Source organism: Amborella trichopoda, chromosome 2 (assembly GCF_054954075.1).
Source record: "Amborella trichopoda isolate Santa Cruz 75 chromosome 2, AtrichopodaSantaCruz75HAP2 v2.0, whole genome shotgun sequence".
NCBI classification, from domain to species: Eukaryota; Viridiplantae; Streptophyta; class Magnoliopsida; order Amborellales; family Amborellaceae; genus Amborella; species Amborella trichopoda.
The window spans coordinates 53,594,473-53,609,506 of NC_142337.1; the positions used below are offsets into that span (position 1 = coordinate 53,594,473).

Consider the following 15,034-nt stretch of genomic DNA (forward strand, 5'->3'; position numbering starts at 1 on the left):
TTGATCAGGAACTTTTTATGGGGCTCAAATGACAAGGTAAAAAATACCCTTTGGTTACATGGGAAACGGTTTGCACTCCTAAAAAAGAAGGTGGTTTGGGGATTAGGAAGCTGAAGTTTGTTAATCAAACTTCAGCTTTGATTTCTAAGTGGTGGTGGAGATCTATGGAAAATGAGGATCATCTGTGGCGTGATATTCTAATAGTTTATGATTTGGAGCCTACAACAAGTCTTTTAGCAAGTGGTTCTGAAAAATCGCATCTTTGGATAGGCATATTATCTACTCGTTTGTTTGTGAAGAGGCACTCTAGATGGGGAGTTGGGATGGGAGATAAGAAACTATTTTTGCATCACAAATGTGTTGGCATTGTTGCTTTTATATTTTCATTCCTTGATATTTTTTGGAGGTCGGCTAATCCCATGGTAAAGGTGAGTGAAGTCATTAAGAGATCAGGTTTTTTTTTCTCTTGAAACATTTGTTGCTCGCATAATAGGGGACCTGATGGAGATCTAAGCACAACAAGTAGCCACATGTTGAAATTGGTGCAGTGTTGAGCCAAGAAGGTTGCCCTATTGCCTTCTTCAGTGAGAAGTTGAATGACACCCACCGACACAGTTCTACTTATGATGTGGAGTTTTGTGCTATTAGTCAAGCCTTGAGGCATAAGCGGCATTAACTAATTCAGAAGGAATTTATTTTGTTCTCAGATCATGAAGCGTTGAAGTATATTAATGCGCAACATAAACTAAATCAGTGACATGCTTGATGGGTAGCTTATTTGCAGGAGTTCCCTTTTGTTATTCAGCACAAGGCTCAAAACAGAGTAGCAGATGCTTTGAGTAGAAGGTTGACGCTATTACCTACCATGGCGATTGCTATCACTGGGTTCGAGTTTATGAAGGATCTTTATGCAGATGATGACGACTTCAACGAGATATGGTACCAGTGTTGCAGTAGAGTTGTTGGGGATTTTCTTATTCAAGATGGATTTCTCTTCAAAGGAAATTGTCTTTGTATTCCTGCAGGTTCCCTTAGAGAAACCCTAATAGCAGAGCTTCATGGGGGAGGTCTTGGTGGACATTTTGGTCAAGACAAAATGATAGTATTGGTGGAGCCTAAGTACTCCTAGCCAAAAATTAAGAGAGATGTTGTGTGGTTCGTTGAGAGGTGTCGTACATGTCAAGTGGCTAAGGGGCAATGACATAATACCGGGCTTTATTCTCCACTTCCTATTCCCAATGCACCTTGGGAGGATGTTAGCATGGATTTTGTTTTGGGACTTCTACGGACTCGAAGAGGTATGAATTCTATATTCGTGGTGGTGGATAAATTCTCAAAGATGGCTCATTTTATACCTTGCAAGAAGACTCTGGATGGCACACATGTTGCTAACTTATACTTCAAAGAGGTGGTGACTGCATGATGTTCTAAAGACGTTAACTTCATAATGGAATACGAAGTTTCTCAGCCATTTTGGACGAACTTTGTGGAAGAAATTGGGCACTCGGTTACAATTTAGTAGTGCTTATCATCCGCTGACAGATGGCCATACTGAAGTTGTAAACCGTACTCTTGGCAATCTTTTGAGAAGTATTGTGAGGGAAAAGAACAGTGGGACCTAGCGTTTTTGTCTATAATAGTGTTTGCAATAAATCTACTGGTAAGAGTCCTTTCGAGGTGGTATATGGAAAAAACCCTACTCATTTGCTTCACTTGGTTCCTTTCTAGGCCAATGGGGAGGGTCATGCTATTGTTGAGGACTTGGTTGAACAAATGAAAGGAGTAAATGAATAAGTGCGTGCTAGTCTAGAAGCCAATACAGCCAAATACAAGGTAGTAGCGAACAAGCATCACCGTTTCAAGGAGTTTAATGTGGGAGACTGAGTAATGGCGTATCTCAGGTAGGAACGACATCCAGTGGGAAAATATAGCAAGCTGAATGATCGCAAGGCAGGACCATTCAAGATTTTGAAGCAGATGGGCAGCAATGCTTACAAGGTCACTTTTCCTTCACACATGGAGACTTTAGATATCTTCAACGCTGATCTGTCAAAGTATCATGGTTTGGAGGTGAATGAAGATGAAGATGTGAACTCGAGGGTGATTTCTCCTCAACCCTGGGAGAATGATGGAGATCTAAGCACAACAAGTAGCCACGAGTATTTTCTTTTGGAGTGACATATTCTTTCTAATATTTGCTCATATTTGGAGGATGAAAACCCTAAGAGAGCTTCCAAGAAGAATAAGAAGATCAAGAAATAGTTTGGGTGTTTTTTTAGTTTGTTTTAGGCTATTTCAAATCTTTATTTTATTTTATTTCATTGCTGGACCAATTAGGGACTTTTTAGTTATTTTAATTAAAGTTGGGGAGTTTAGTTTCAAGTTATACATAAGTTAGGACCTTTTGGTCAAAATTTAATTGTATGGACAAATATTATCCAAAACAATAAATCTTCATTATAAATAATGGCATGGATGCGTTGGAGAGTCATTAATATATTCCTCTTTAAGAAAAGAAAGACTAAGTCTTGTAAAAGAAGCCTAAGGCTTGAGCCCTAGGTGGGAGAAAGCTTTAGGGATTCTCCAAAATTGCTTGTGTCAAGGTGCTTATTGCCGATTTTCTATACCCTAGGCTGCAATTGAACAGTTCACTGTGTTGCTATCAACTTTGAATGATATCCATGTTTCTAATTTTGCTGATGATTTATGACTTTGGGAGTTGGAGACAAGTGGCTGTTTTGTAGTGATATCAGCCAATTACTCTCTATTTCATGATCGCTTTAGGTGCAGTTGTCCCAAGTTGAATGATATCTGGTAATGTAAAGCACCGCATAAAGTGCAGGCTTTTGTTTGGATTATGCAGCAAAATAAGGCACTCATAGTGGAGAATCTTAGGAAGGCATAAAATTGTGGTTAATGTGTATCTTTTTTGTAAAAATGATGAGAAGAATAGAGATCACCTATTCCTCCATTGCCCTTCTTCCTCAAGCATTTGGAGTTGGGCACTCTATAAGATTGGTATGCCTTTGGTAGGTCCAAGTTCTCATATAGAGATTATGAATTGTCTAAAGTTAATCAGAATACCAAAGATTGGTTGTATCATTTGTGTTTTTTTTTGAGCTGCTCTCATTTGGGAGTTATGGGTGGAAAGAATTGGTAGAACTTTTGAAGGGAACTCCTTGAAGCTACAAGAAGTTAAAGATAGGGTTTTATCGGATGCATGGAGTTGGTTTATCGTCACAAAAGAAGGAAGAGGAGTCTCTAAGATGGATATAGTATTAAATTTAGCCAATCTGATGACTTTTAAGGTCCTTAAGGTGAGACCGAAATGTAAGTGGCAGCCTCCTATGGTTGGGTGTCACAAGCTGAATTCTGATGGATCGTCTTTGGGGAATTTAGGAAGGGCAGGCATTTGTGGAGTTTGCCGAGATAGTTTGGGTAATGTTATTTTTAGCTTTTGCGGAGCCATGTGGTTTTACATCAACAAATCATGCTGTATTAGCTGCTCTGCTACATGGGATTAAGATCTTAAAGGATCAACAACTTGGTGGCTTTTTTATCTTTGAAGGGGATTTGCTTAATGTGGAAAATTGGTGCAATAAGGTGTCTTCTCCACCTTGGCCCTTGAGATCACAATGTTGCAGGTTTTGGACTTTTTTCCTTGGTTTGTGTCTTTTGTTCATGTTTATAGAGAAGCCAATGAGGTGGCAGATGGGCTTGCTAAACGAGGCGCTTTTATGGATAATGTGGTGGTTTCTGATTTCTTCTTGTAATTTTGTTATTGGTTGTACTTTTCATTAAATTGATGACTGCTACCATGTCTAAAATGCTTCAGCAAATCCGAAGCTTTAGTACTACCATGTAAGCTAGAACGCTTGAATAGACGAGATTGTTGGGTCATGATTTAAGTGAACCATTCTTTGATGGTTTACCTCACCAAACCTTCAAAGGGTTGGTGAGTCCTGTCGACCAAATCATAATGAGCAATAGTGATGCTTAGGGATAAAGCAGTCTTTAGTGTAGGGGTCATGTGAAGTGCAATTTAAGATTCATGATAAGAAATCGAAAAGTAGATCTCCTGGAAAATGTGATAGATCTTCAGATTAGTTATTATTCATTCAATTTTGTTGCATCAATCTTCAGGTTGCAGGAATACTGTGTGGACACTGCAGTTGCCGTGATAGTGGATGGAAATGTGAGCCTAAGGATAGACACCCAGCATCTCAGGGATGTCCACTTTCGTCTGGGCTCATTCTACCAATTCATCGGAGAATTGGTCATCCAGCCAGATAACAATGTCAGTGCTCTTCCTCTCACTAACCCATCTCCGGAATTTCACCAGGCTTTCAATGAGTAACTGGTTAAAAAATTTGCCCAAAGTGATTTTCTATCAGTCCCCAAGACTTATCTTACCAAACCCATGTCCAGAATTTGTGCAGTTACTATGATGTAATCCTAAACGCCCTCGTCTTTCTCTCTCTAACATCTTTAATTGCTCGAATGACATTCTTTCATCCCAAAGCCTCTGAGGATGGCGGAGCTAACTTTCTAGTGGTGCAAAAACTTTCTCACGAAACTCATCTCCAGAATTTGCCGCGTAACATTCCAGCAATCTCCAAACCGTCTTTCACTAACCAATATTTATGTCTCCCATTTTTTAGGCTATTTTGCAGGCACGAGTTGGAAGGAATGTGGATGGCTTAGACCTCAACCTTTACAACCAGTCGTTGCAGCTCCGGCGTCAATTTGAAGCCGACCATATGAGCCGGCACAAAACAACGTGATAGTGTTGTTAAGGCGTACAGATCTATGGATATGCCATTCCACTACTTGGGTGGGCGGTCTTTAATGAGGAAGTCAATTTAAACATTCAGTCAGGGATTTTTTTATCATATATAGAATGCTAACAATGGCTAAATGAAACCTAAACTCTTTTTGGGAACTGAACCTAATTAACCGTGTCGTTAAACATTTTGAAGGATATGTTTTTTGAATTAATCTTGAATTAAGGTTGACTACCATCTATGAATTCTCTGACCCTGTTCATGCAGGTTTATGCCTCATTTTTATTTGTTTGAATTTATGCATGTATGTCAGAAGTGTAATGCTTGCTGAAGTGATTTTCATCATCGTCATCAGAGACTTTTTCCAACTATTTGAGATCGGTTATTCGAATCTCTATACCCGTAGTGAAGGAAAGTTTAAGGTCCTCAAACCAAACTATTGTATTCATGTATGTAAGTTGCACATGCATTTCATCGAGTTCGATCATGATGGTTGTGATTTTCCTGCGTGTGTGAAATTCGACAGTACTGTATTGCATATGAGGCCACTATGATTCATTTCTGTTTTTTTGGATTAAAATTTTCTGAATCATGCTTAACTAGTAATAAAAATAACAAACACATATCACCAATTGGAAGCATAAATGATCAGAGGAACACTAGCCATATGATACACCACCGTTATATCCACTGCCCCTTCCCCATGGTGCCAGACCTTCATTTACAGTTGATCCCCACCGTTCGTCCTCTGAAGTCTGTGAATACACCTACTGTACCATACTCTCTGCACAGCGGTTGTGTATGATCAAGTAGTTACTAGGGTCTTTATATAATAGTTTTAGACGTTGGCTTTGCACTTGCGTGTGAGTGGGTCCCATATGGCGGGTAACAGGAAGATGTGGGACCCAACCCCGTAGGCATTGAAGCTGGCATTGGTAGTGGGGTCCACCAAGAGGGTCCCAGGGTACCCGGCAAATCCATCTTTTCCTTATAAACCCGGGCAGGCCGTACTCGCCTCCACGGGAACAAGTGGGTCCCCCTCATAGAACCCGTCACCGTAGGGATTTGTGGCGGATCCCACAAGCATGGTTGCCACGTTGATCACCATCCCAGCCAATCCCACATCGGCACCTGGTGCCATGAGAACACTTGGAGGGCCCCACAAAGGCTTGGCGTAAGGCCATGCACACAACCCAGGGCACTGCTTACTCGGGTCGCCAACCCAAGCCCAAACCGCTCTGCCGCCAGTTTTATCCACACCCGTTTTTGGACCGGGTCTGGGCAGAAGTAGGGCCCCATGGGTCCCGCACGAGCTCATGCAAAACCGTTCGACTATTGTATCGTCGGATGTGAGAATGAGGTAAAGGCCAGAGGGATCCATTGGCAGCGTTTGTTTTCTCATGGCCGCTTTGATGAGGAGAGGTAGTTGGTTGCGGGTCAGGGTCTTTCCAGCTGAGCAGGCCAGGTCAGAAGCCATTCCGGCAAGGGAGACGTTGTTGGAAACTGGTCTGCGGGAGAGGTCGGTATAGGAGAGGGCGGTTCTCCACCAGGTTTGGACAGAAGGGGTTGCAGTGTTTGGAGAGAGAAAGGAGGCGAAGAAGTCGGCTATGGCATATTTCCGAGAAAGGTGAAAGTGGCCATAGTAGAGGATGTAGACGTTGATAGGATTTGTGAGAAGTGGACCACGGTGGTATTCGAGAACCGGTGAGGCTGTGGGGACCAGAAATAGTGGCTTTCTGGGGAGAGAGAGGACTGTGGGGAAAGAAAACAATAGCAGAGAGAGTAGGAAACAGTGGTTCAGAGAATGCGCCATCTGAGGAGAGAGAGACATGAAGAGGGAGGACAGAGTGTGTGTGTGATTTGGCAGTCTAGAGAGGGCGAGTGCGTGGATGTGACCAAATTTATAGTAAATAATAGCATACGTATGCACAAAACGTTTTCGAAGAAAACGTCCTACTCTCAAGACTATGGTGTGGGAAAGCTTTCTACATTAGCAATGGTGTTTAGTACCATATCGTTTAGAATAAGGTATAATCAAGACGGCTTATGGCCATTTATTAAGGGTGGTAACGGGCTGCGCAGCCTTTGCCCTGGCTTATGGCCATTCCGGTCCCGCTCTAGGCCTGTCAGGAATGGGTCGGGTCAGACCGTGCAAAAAAGCAAATGAGGGAAAATAAAAGAAAAATTAAGGAAGTAAAAGAGAGCCGGGTCGGTCCCTGACACTGGATCTAGCGCGACCGTCACACTACAGTTTGCCGAAGCGGCCTACTTTGCTAAGGTTAGTGCCGGGCCTTTCAGTCGTACCGTTTATGGAACAAATTCGGCGTGGTTGTTGGGGTATTATGGTCACATTAAAAAAGGACGGTGACGTGTGTTGTTTGTCCGACGAAGACACTCCACGTAGATGTTGGGTTGTATGACACGTCAGGCAGTTATCTCACGTGTGAGGTATGAAAGTGTTGACGTGCTATGAGCGTGGTGGCTTGTGGTAGGATAAGGATAAGATCGGAGGGCCTGCTTTTGTCCACGTCTTTTGTTTCCTTGGCAGTTGGCACGCAGAAAGAAGCATCTGCGCTTATGGGAGACGATAACAGTAGGGCTCATCGTCCCCTATTGAATTATCAAAAATAAATAAACAAATAAATAAATAATAAAACAGCAAGCTTCATCCTTGTTGGAAGAAAAAAAAGACAAGAGCTTCAAATAAGTTCAGAGTCTAAGCCGTATCTAAAAATGCTAATCACCAAGGAGGCTGTAAACACTAATATACCATTCAATACTACAATTTTGAAGTCAAAATCAATATTTCAAAGCCTAGCGATTTAGATCAAGAATAGCCAATCCAGATCAGGAATCGGCTAAGAATGAATCGATTTTAGAAAAGTATCAGCACCAGCCCCGTCCGTCCCTCCTCCCCTCCTACTCTTTTATATTTTTAATTCAAATTCTTTTAAGTTTATCTAATATTTTTTTACGTTTCTCTAGATCTTTACCCCATCCTTAACTTACATTTTAGTTTTCTTATCTCTTAATATTTTTCTAGATCACTAGTGCGAACCGATTTGGATTAGTGATCAAACACAGATCTAGGGTGGACCACCCCACTGATTCATGTTTTGCTTGAGAAGGCTCCAGCCGATCAATGTTGGTAATCAATAGGTTCGAATTTAACACATGCATAAATTACTCTTAACATTTTATGTATTTGTAATTTTGAGGATATAATTAAACCGAACCAATATACTACCAAGGAAAACTAATTAGGGCTTTTTTAATTGATAATTAGTTTCATTTGGAATAGATTATCTTATTTTATGTTTAAAACGTAAGATAACTAACTTTATTTGGAACAAATTTTAGAGATGGACTTTGGATCCAGGGTTGAGAATCTCAATGTTGGTCAACATGAAAATGGATACTAAAATTTTAAAAATACATATGGTATATTTTGATAGGACCACCATTTTTTATGTATCTAGAATAGAAGATGGATGCTTGATGCAGAAGGCAAGAGTAAGTTGAGCAAAACTTTGCAATGGATTGAACTCATTCACTTTGCAATATGCTTGAGTACCTATTTTATAATAGTCAATGGATTACACATTTCCAGTAGGGAGACACTTTCAAGAGTCACAACTCTACACAAAAACCAAATACTTAATAGACATGGCACTTAACATTCAATTATAACAGACATGGCACTTCAGAAAAATTTATCCCTGTAACCCAAGAAATCAAGATTTAACCAATGAAAATCTTGACATTTGGGTAAATTTTGTGAAGATAAATGGTGAGATGTCAATGTTGACTTCATAAGAGACTCGATTATTACTCAATCCTCCAATTTTTATATTTTATTACTTGTTATGGCTTTGGAAGCCCTAAAGGCTGTTTGGATGCTCCTATGATTCTATTAAGATTGTGATTAATTAGGAATGAGATCATTTCCACTTTCTTTCTTAGCATTTTGCTGAAATTTGAAAAAAGTGCGGCGGTGGAGAGCGGGTATATATGAATAGCGGATCGGAGCATACCAAGCAATTCATCTTTTTACTGGTGAATGGGTAGGGAAGTGAACAACATCATACGATAGTAAATCTTCCTTTAAACTGGGTCTTGATCATTATTTTTTTGCAGGTAGCTAAAAGTGTTTTATTCAAGATTATTATACGTACAAAATGTGCGTGATGATCATTTTTGGCACATAATTGTCACTAAGATGGAATTGTCTTAAACAATAGTCCTGAATCCAAACTGACCTTCGCAATGCATATTTGCATAAAGTTGTTTTTAACTGACTCAACAAAACTGGGTAAATCAAGTGGAATTTAGTATTTATCTTAGCTTAAGAGATACTTGCTCTCGCTGGGGAGCATTCACACTCTGCATACAGGGGTCAATCTCCAACATCCAAGTATAGTTGGACTGTAGATGTTCACTAGGGAGCACAATTCCCTAATCTGCCCACCTTGATTTTTCCATGACTGATTTCTTTTTTTCATTTTTTTTAGATAATTAAGTGGAGAAGCCTAAACGGCATATTGTGACGCCCCCACCCTGATTTCTCTCTTTTATCTAGAGTTCTTGTTTTGTCGGAAAAGCTATGGGACTTATGGCCTCATTGGCTTTTAGTAGAGTACAGTGAAAAACCATGATTTATGTAGTCGACTCCAATTAATTAAAAAAAAGCTAAAACGTTGATGTTCTAAAGTTCTTGTTTTGAATCTTTTGACCATCCTACATAGATCTATATAATGTTATTCAAATGCAAAGGAAAGAACCAACATCATCTTTCGGCTAAATGTGGGGAAACAAAATTTAAAATTGTGGTCCGTACCATAAAGAAAACACGGCCAGATTACATTTATATGGAAAGGACTGTAACATCATCATATTGGTCATAGGTGTTAGGGTTTCTTTCTTACAAAAGCAACCTTACATCATGCATACCTTTTTTTTAGCCCTTTTTTTTTTTTTTTTTTTGTCCTTTTTTGAGCTTGTATGGGAATTTTGGCAATTTATTCCCTTTTCATTGGAACTCTCTCCATTTCCATTTCTAGAATGAAGAAAATAACTACAAGACATTAAAAAGATTGGGAATAATATTTTGGTCATTTTTACAATACATAATAATAATAGACCACAAATTAGCATTTATTATGTAACTAATACTTGTAGGATAACTCATGGTTTTATGCATTTTCCATCTCATTACAAAGAAGAAACATTAAAGCAAACCACCTTTCATCATCTATCTATTTATGCACTATTCTTCCCATCCATGCCTACAATAAAAGACTACTAGGCTAAAGGGGTTTTGCATGAAAGGGTTTTGGGGTCCCATAGGGCGGGCAATATGAAAGTCCTATTCCTAACACCATAAGCATTGAAACTAGCTCCAGTCTTGGGATGCTTAAGAAGCACACCAGGATAACCAGGGTAAGCCCCCAATCCAAAGACACCAGCACAAGCACTCCCAGCCTCTAATGGAGCCAATGCATTGCCTTGAAAGTATCCTGAGCCATAGGGGTTGCTTAATGCTCCAGCCAAAATAACACCCAAGTTCATAACCATCCCATCTCCCCCTATGTCACCATTGGGTGCTTTAAGGGGCTCCATGTGTGGTCCATACTGTGCCTTAGCTAGAGGCCATGCACACTCGCCTGGACATTGGGTACTCGAATCCCCGACCCATCCCATTACGATCGCCTCCTCCGCTCTCTTAGTTCTCGTCAAAGGCTCGTGAAATCCACACGAACTCAGGCAAAATCTCTCCACACCGATGTCTCTAGAGCTTAACACTATGTATATACCTTTGTTGGGGTCTAAGGGGAAGGTACCCTTAGCAATTGCTCCTAGAACAATGGCCTTTAGGTCGATCCTCCTCACCGTCTTCCCCAGCGTGTATGCCTCATCGTACGCTTGCTTCACAACAGTTAAGCAACCGCGAATTCCGTGGCCCAAAGAGTCTTCGTAGGAACTTAGCGTGGCCCACCACGAGTGCACCGAAGCGTTAGTCCGAGGATTCGGGGTTTCGCAAGAAAGAGAGGCTAAGAAGTCCAAGATGATGGATTTTTGAGAGAGTGGGAACTGGCCATACCACAAGAGATAGAGGTTTATGTCCCCAGTGAGGAGGGGTCCCTTGTGGTATGCCAACTTCAAGAGAGGGCCTTCCACCAAAGATGAGGGCTTGAGGGACAAAGGAGGGATATCTGAACCCAGGGTCATGACTATAGTGAGAAGAGAGAGGAAGAAGAGTCTAAGAAGTGCCATTGTGTAGTGATATTGAGTTGAGGAAGGGAGTGAAGTAGAGTTGTGTATTTATAAGTTGGGGAAAAGGTGAGTTAGTATGAAATTTTAAAGGGGGGAATGGGTATATAATTTGGGTCACACTTTTTGGGGGCATTATTGGGTCCAAGTAGGGGGGTTTAGTCTAAGTTCCAGCTCGTCAACTGGTGTTGGTATTCACCTTTTCAAAGGAGGCTGCCCTTCTTGTAAAGAGAGAAAGATTATGACTGCCACTTTTCCTAAAGAATAATAAGCAGCCTTTTATTTGGGGGAAAAGTTTATATAGAACCGAAGCTCTAAACAATCAAATTTGAGTCTACCTCAAAAATTTCACTAGAAGAGGTTGTTTTGATGCCCAAATATCTTCAAATCGACCATCTCGACATCAATATGCATGGACATGAGATAAAAATAGATTTCAAGTTTTGGAAATAGTATATTTTATAACACATTTTTAGACCGTCAATTTTTAAGATTTTCAAGTTTTCATAGATCTGTAGATCTACACTATTTTTAAAGCTTTAAACTTTATAAATAAATATAAAAATATATTTTAAAGCTATCACAAAGACTTTCAATATTACAACCACATTTCTCGACATTATTTGAAGGTAGGCTCTAATTTGATTGTTTAGAGCCTAGGCTCTATACAAACCACACCCTTTATTTGGGTCATGACCTTCTTTTCTTTTTTTTATTCTGGTGAACCCTTAAAGTTTGAAACCATATGCATGCAACTGTGTGATGGTACATGTTATCTACCAACCCTTATTTTACATGTCATCTCCACCAGTGTTGGAAACCACCACTCGGTGCAAATACTCGGCCCAGGCCCGAACCAAGTACTCGGCTTGAGTACTACTGTAGAAAAAATAAGGTTAGAAAAATTCTTAAATATATACAAAATCCAAAAAAATAGAAACTATATGTTTAACTAGTTTTAAGCAAAACACATCAAAATGAGGTTATAAATAATAAAAAATAGATTTTTAAAAATCAATAGGTGACTAAGGGTATTTTTGAAATAATTAAAAAAGCTGGAAAAATGTAAAAATAAGTATTCATGGTCAAAATATTTTTTAATCTAACATAAAAAAAAACATGTCACAAATAAATTCCTTTTGGATTTTTTTTATGAATATTTTTTAATTGCTTTTTGATATACACAACTTAGGGAAATTCGAGCTCACCAACCAAGCCCGAGTACTGCAAACTTGGATCGAGTAGTCAAACACTGATCTCCACCATCCTTGGTCGATATGGGTGATGGAGATGATAAGTATTTTGCGTGCCATATATTATGAACTTCAGAAAAGCTTTCAAAATTTACGCCCACTTTATTTTTTGAGATTGTTTTTTTTTTCAAGTTGGTCGGATTGATTACAATGTAAGCGGATTGATTACGATGTTATCATTGCTTCATTAGCTGGTTACTTACCTTGTGAATTAAAGTGTTTTATTTTTATTGCAAGTTAACATGATTAACATATGAAAAAAGTTTATATAAGGTTGCAACCTTAAAATGTAGAATCAAAGATGCACCTCAAAATTTTTTCGAAAAAGGTTGTTTTAATGCTGAAAAAACTCGAATTGATCATCTCGACATCGAGATGTATGAATATGAAAAAAAATAAAAATTTGAGTCTCAAAAATAGTGCATCCTGCAATACATTATTTAGACCATTCATTTTTAATATTTTCATATATTTACAGATCTACTTTATTTTAACTATTTTTTAAATTTAAAATTTTGTAATTAGATGTAAAAATAGATTTTGAGATAATCCTAAGAATTGTTTTTTACCAAACTTGCATGTTATGATAAAATTTGGAATTGCACCTTAATTGGACTGGTTAGAGTTGCAAACTTATAGAAACCACACCTTTAACATATTTACCCAAAAGTACGCGTTGATTTAATTCCATTATTTTTGGTGAAATCCAAAGCTAATTTTTTCTTTTTACTCAATTTTAGGGTTTCATTTTTATTTGGGCCTTTCTTTTGCCCCATTTTTTGTTTTTGGGAACATAACAAAAATAATAATAAGTTTTTAGTTTATCAACCAACTACGATTTTATTATCATCATGAGAACCTTTTTTTAACTATTTGGATCGATTACACAAATCTTGATTGGCCATTCTAATTTACATTATTCCATACATACATGGGGATAAGCCATATGATGGAACATCATGCTAAAAAGCTAGATAAAAAGAGGGATCTTTGATTAGGATTGTATATAATGAGACTATTTACCTTTGATACAGTGATGTCACAATTATTAACAACCATACGATGTGAAATATGATAGCTTGGAAATGTCACAAAGTTCAAATTTTTTTTTTTTGAAATTTAAATTGGGTCAATAGAATATAAATACAGCCATTAAATTTCACATCCAATGGCCAAGATTGATTATAACCTCCTTCCAACAAAGATAAATAGTCTACTATACTTTTTTAAAAAAATCATTTGTTTTTTTATTTCACAAAAAAATTGTTATAAATTCCAAAATCAAGATGACTGTTTCTTAAACATCGCTCGTCAAACTCAAGTTTATCAGCCGTCTTTTAGTTGGCGGTTCCACTTAGGAAGTGGAAGCCAGCCTTTCCTTTTGCCACGTGCCAATGGGGGCCCACCTGAAATAAATGATCGGAAAATGACACCCGCCCGCCACCTACCGGAAAAGACGCTTTCGAAAACCCCGCCAAACCTATGGACGACACCCAGGAAAAGAGTGTTTTGTTTTGTTGAAAGTGGTGCATTTCATTTTGTTGAAACTTCGAAGTAATAGGGTTGGTCATATATAACGGATATCTTGTGTTATATCTCTGGTTGTCACTACCAGCTATGGTAAAAAATGAACATTATTTATGTTTAATAATAAAATTTGAAAATCTTTTAATTGAATTTTTTCTAGTGAACATTATTTGCTCTATTAGGTTTATTTGATAACAAAATTTAGAAATTTTCAAAATGTTTTACTGCTAAAACAAGTTCATATGTATATGAATAGTAATGTGTCAAACTAACATGCTACTCATTCATTAGTGAGGCATGGGATGTCTATTTTTACGGTAAAAATCATGTGTATTTGAATGGAATTGAAAACTAAAACAAAAATTTTATTTTATTTTACTTTATTTATTTTATTTTATTAGAGAGTATGGCATCCACATCATGCGGATCAATGGCTCAAAAGAAAAACATGGATTTCCATTAGTTAATATAATATTTTACTTTACACTTCTTTATTTTTTCTTATTAATTGGAATTCCATGAAATTTTGAAGGGGTTTGTGCCGCACTTAGTTGCACCTAAACAAATGTGAAAATTTGTATAAAATAAGTCAACAAAAATACCTCGGAAACATTCAAGATTATCTTCGTCAATGTAATTTTTGCAAATTAGTTTTTTATATTGTTTAAATTCGTCTAATTGAGTGTCGTGGATGCCAAAATTTAATATTAATATGAATTGGATAAAAAATTAAAAATAAAACATTACAAGTGATCCTAGTCATTTTTTTTTTTTAATAAAAAATGCTAGAAAAGTTACTTGTGCGCCACTTCAAGCATCCACATCATATGGATGCCATCATTTTTCTTTTTATTTATGATGAGTGAATTCTCCTGTTTTTTCAATAATTGAAGTTCATAAATTGGGCGGATCAAACGCCTAGAAAAAGTGTTCAATGACTAGCATGGGAATTGGTCCCTCAAACCGAATCCCGACAAATTTTAGGGGAATTTACATTGTATCTCTTCTCTTTTAAATTACTCTATTAAAAAGGCAACTTTAGCAATCTAAGATATTTTTGTTCCCGTGCATTGAACAAGGAAAATAAATATTTGATCTTCTACTTTAGGTATTTTAAAGATAAATTTGCCTAATGAATTTTTTGCGCACTTCTTATTATAAATAAGTAAACAAATATTGTCTTGAGGGAACACATTGACA

At 38.0% G+C, this 15,034-nt stretch overlaps 3 protein-coding genes across 9 annotated transcripts in view; 1 reads left to right on the forward strand and 2 right to left on the reverse strand.

The window, feature by feature from the left end:
* The window catches only part of MDO1 (telomere-capping, CST complex subunit), a 39,062-nt gene extending 34,039 nt beyond the window's left edge, over positions 1-5,023 (forward strand). For all 7 annotated transcript variants that reach the window (XM_011624001.3, XM_020665426.2, XM_020665427.2 and 4 more), the window contains 2 exons: positions 4,144-4,297; positions 4,662-5,023. In XM_011624001.3, coding sequence (XP_011622303.1) covers positions 4,144-4,297; positions 4,662-4,784 — 277 coding nt within the window. In that variant the 3' untranslated portion in view covers positions 4,785-5,023. The remainder of the gene's footprint in view (positions 1-4,143; positions 4,298-4,661) is intronic.
* Positions 5,024-5,200: 177 nt separating this feature from the next.
* On the reverse strand, positions 5,201-6,741 carry LOC18431479 (protein EXORDIUM). The gene has a single exon (XM_006841604.3). It carries the CDS (start codon positions 6,613-6,615, stop codon positions 5,773-5,775), a length of 843 nt encoding a protein of 280 aa, XP_006841667.3. The 5' UTR covers positions 6,616-6,741; the 3' UTR covers positions 5,201-5,772.
* A 3,181-nt stretch (positions 6,742-9,922) lies between these two features.
* Positions 9,923-11,342, reverse strand: LOC18431478 (protein EXORDIUM-like 2). Its single transcript, XM_006841603.4, has one exon. The coding sequence runs from the start codon at positions 11,055-11,057 to the stop codon at positions 10,086-10,088; it is 972 nt and encodes a 323-aa protein (XP_006841666.1). The 5' UTR covers positions 11,058-11,342; the 3' UTR covers positions 9,923-10,085.
* Between the last annotated feature and the right edge of the window lie 3,692 nt (positions 11,343-15,034).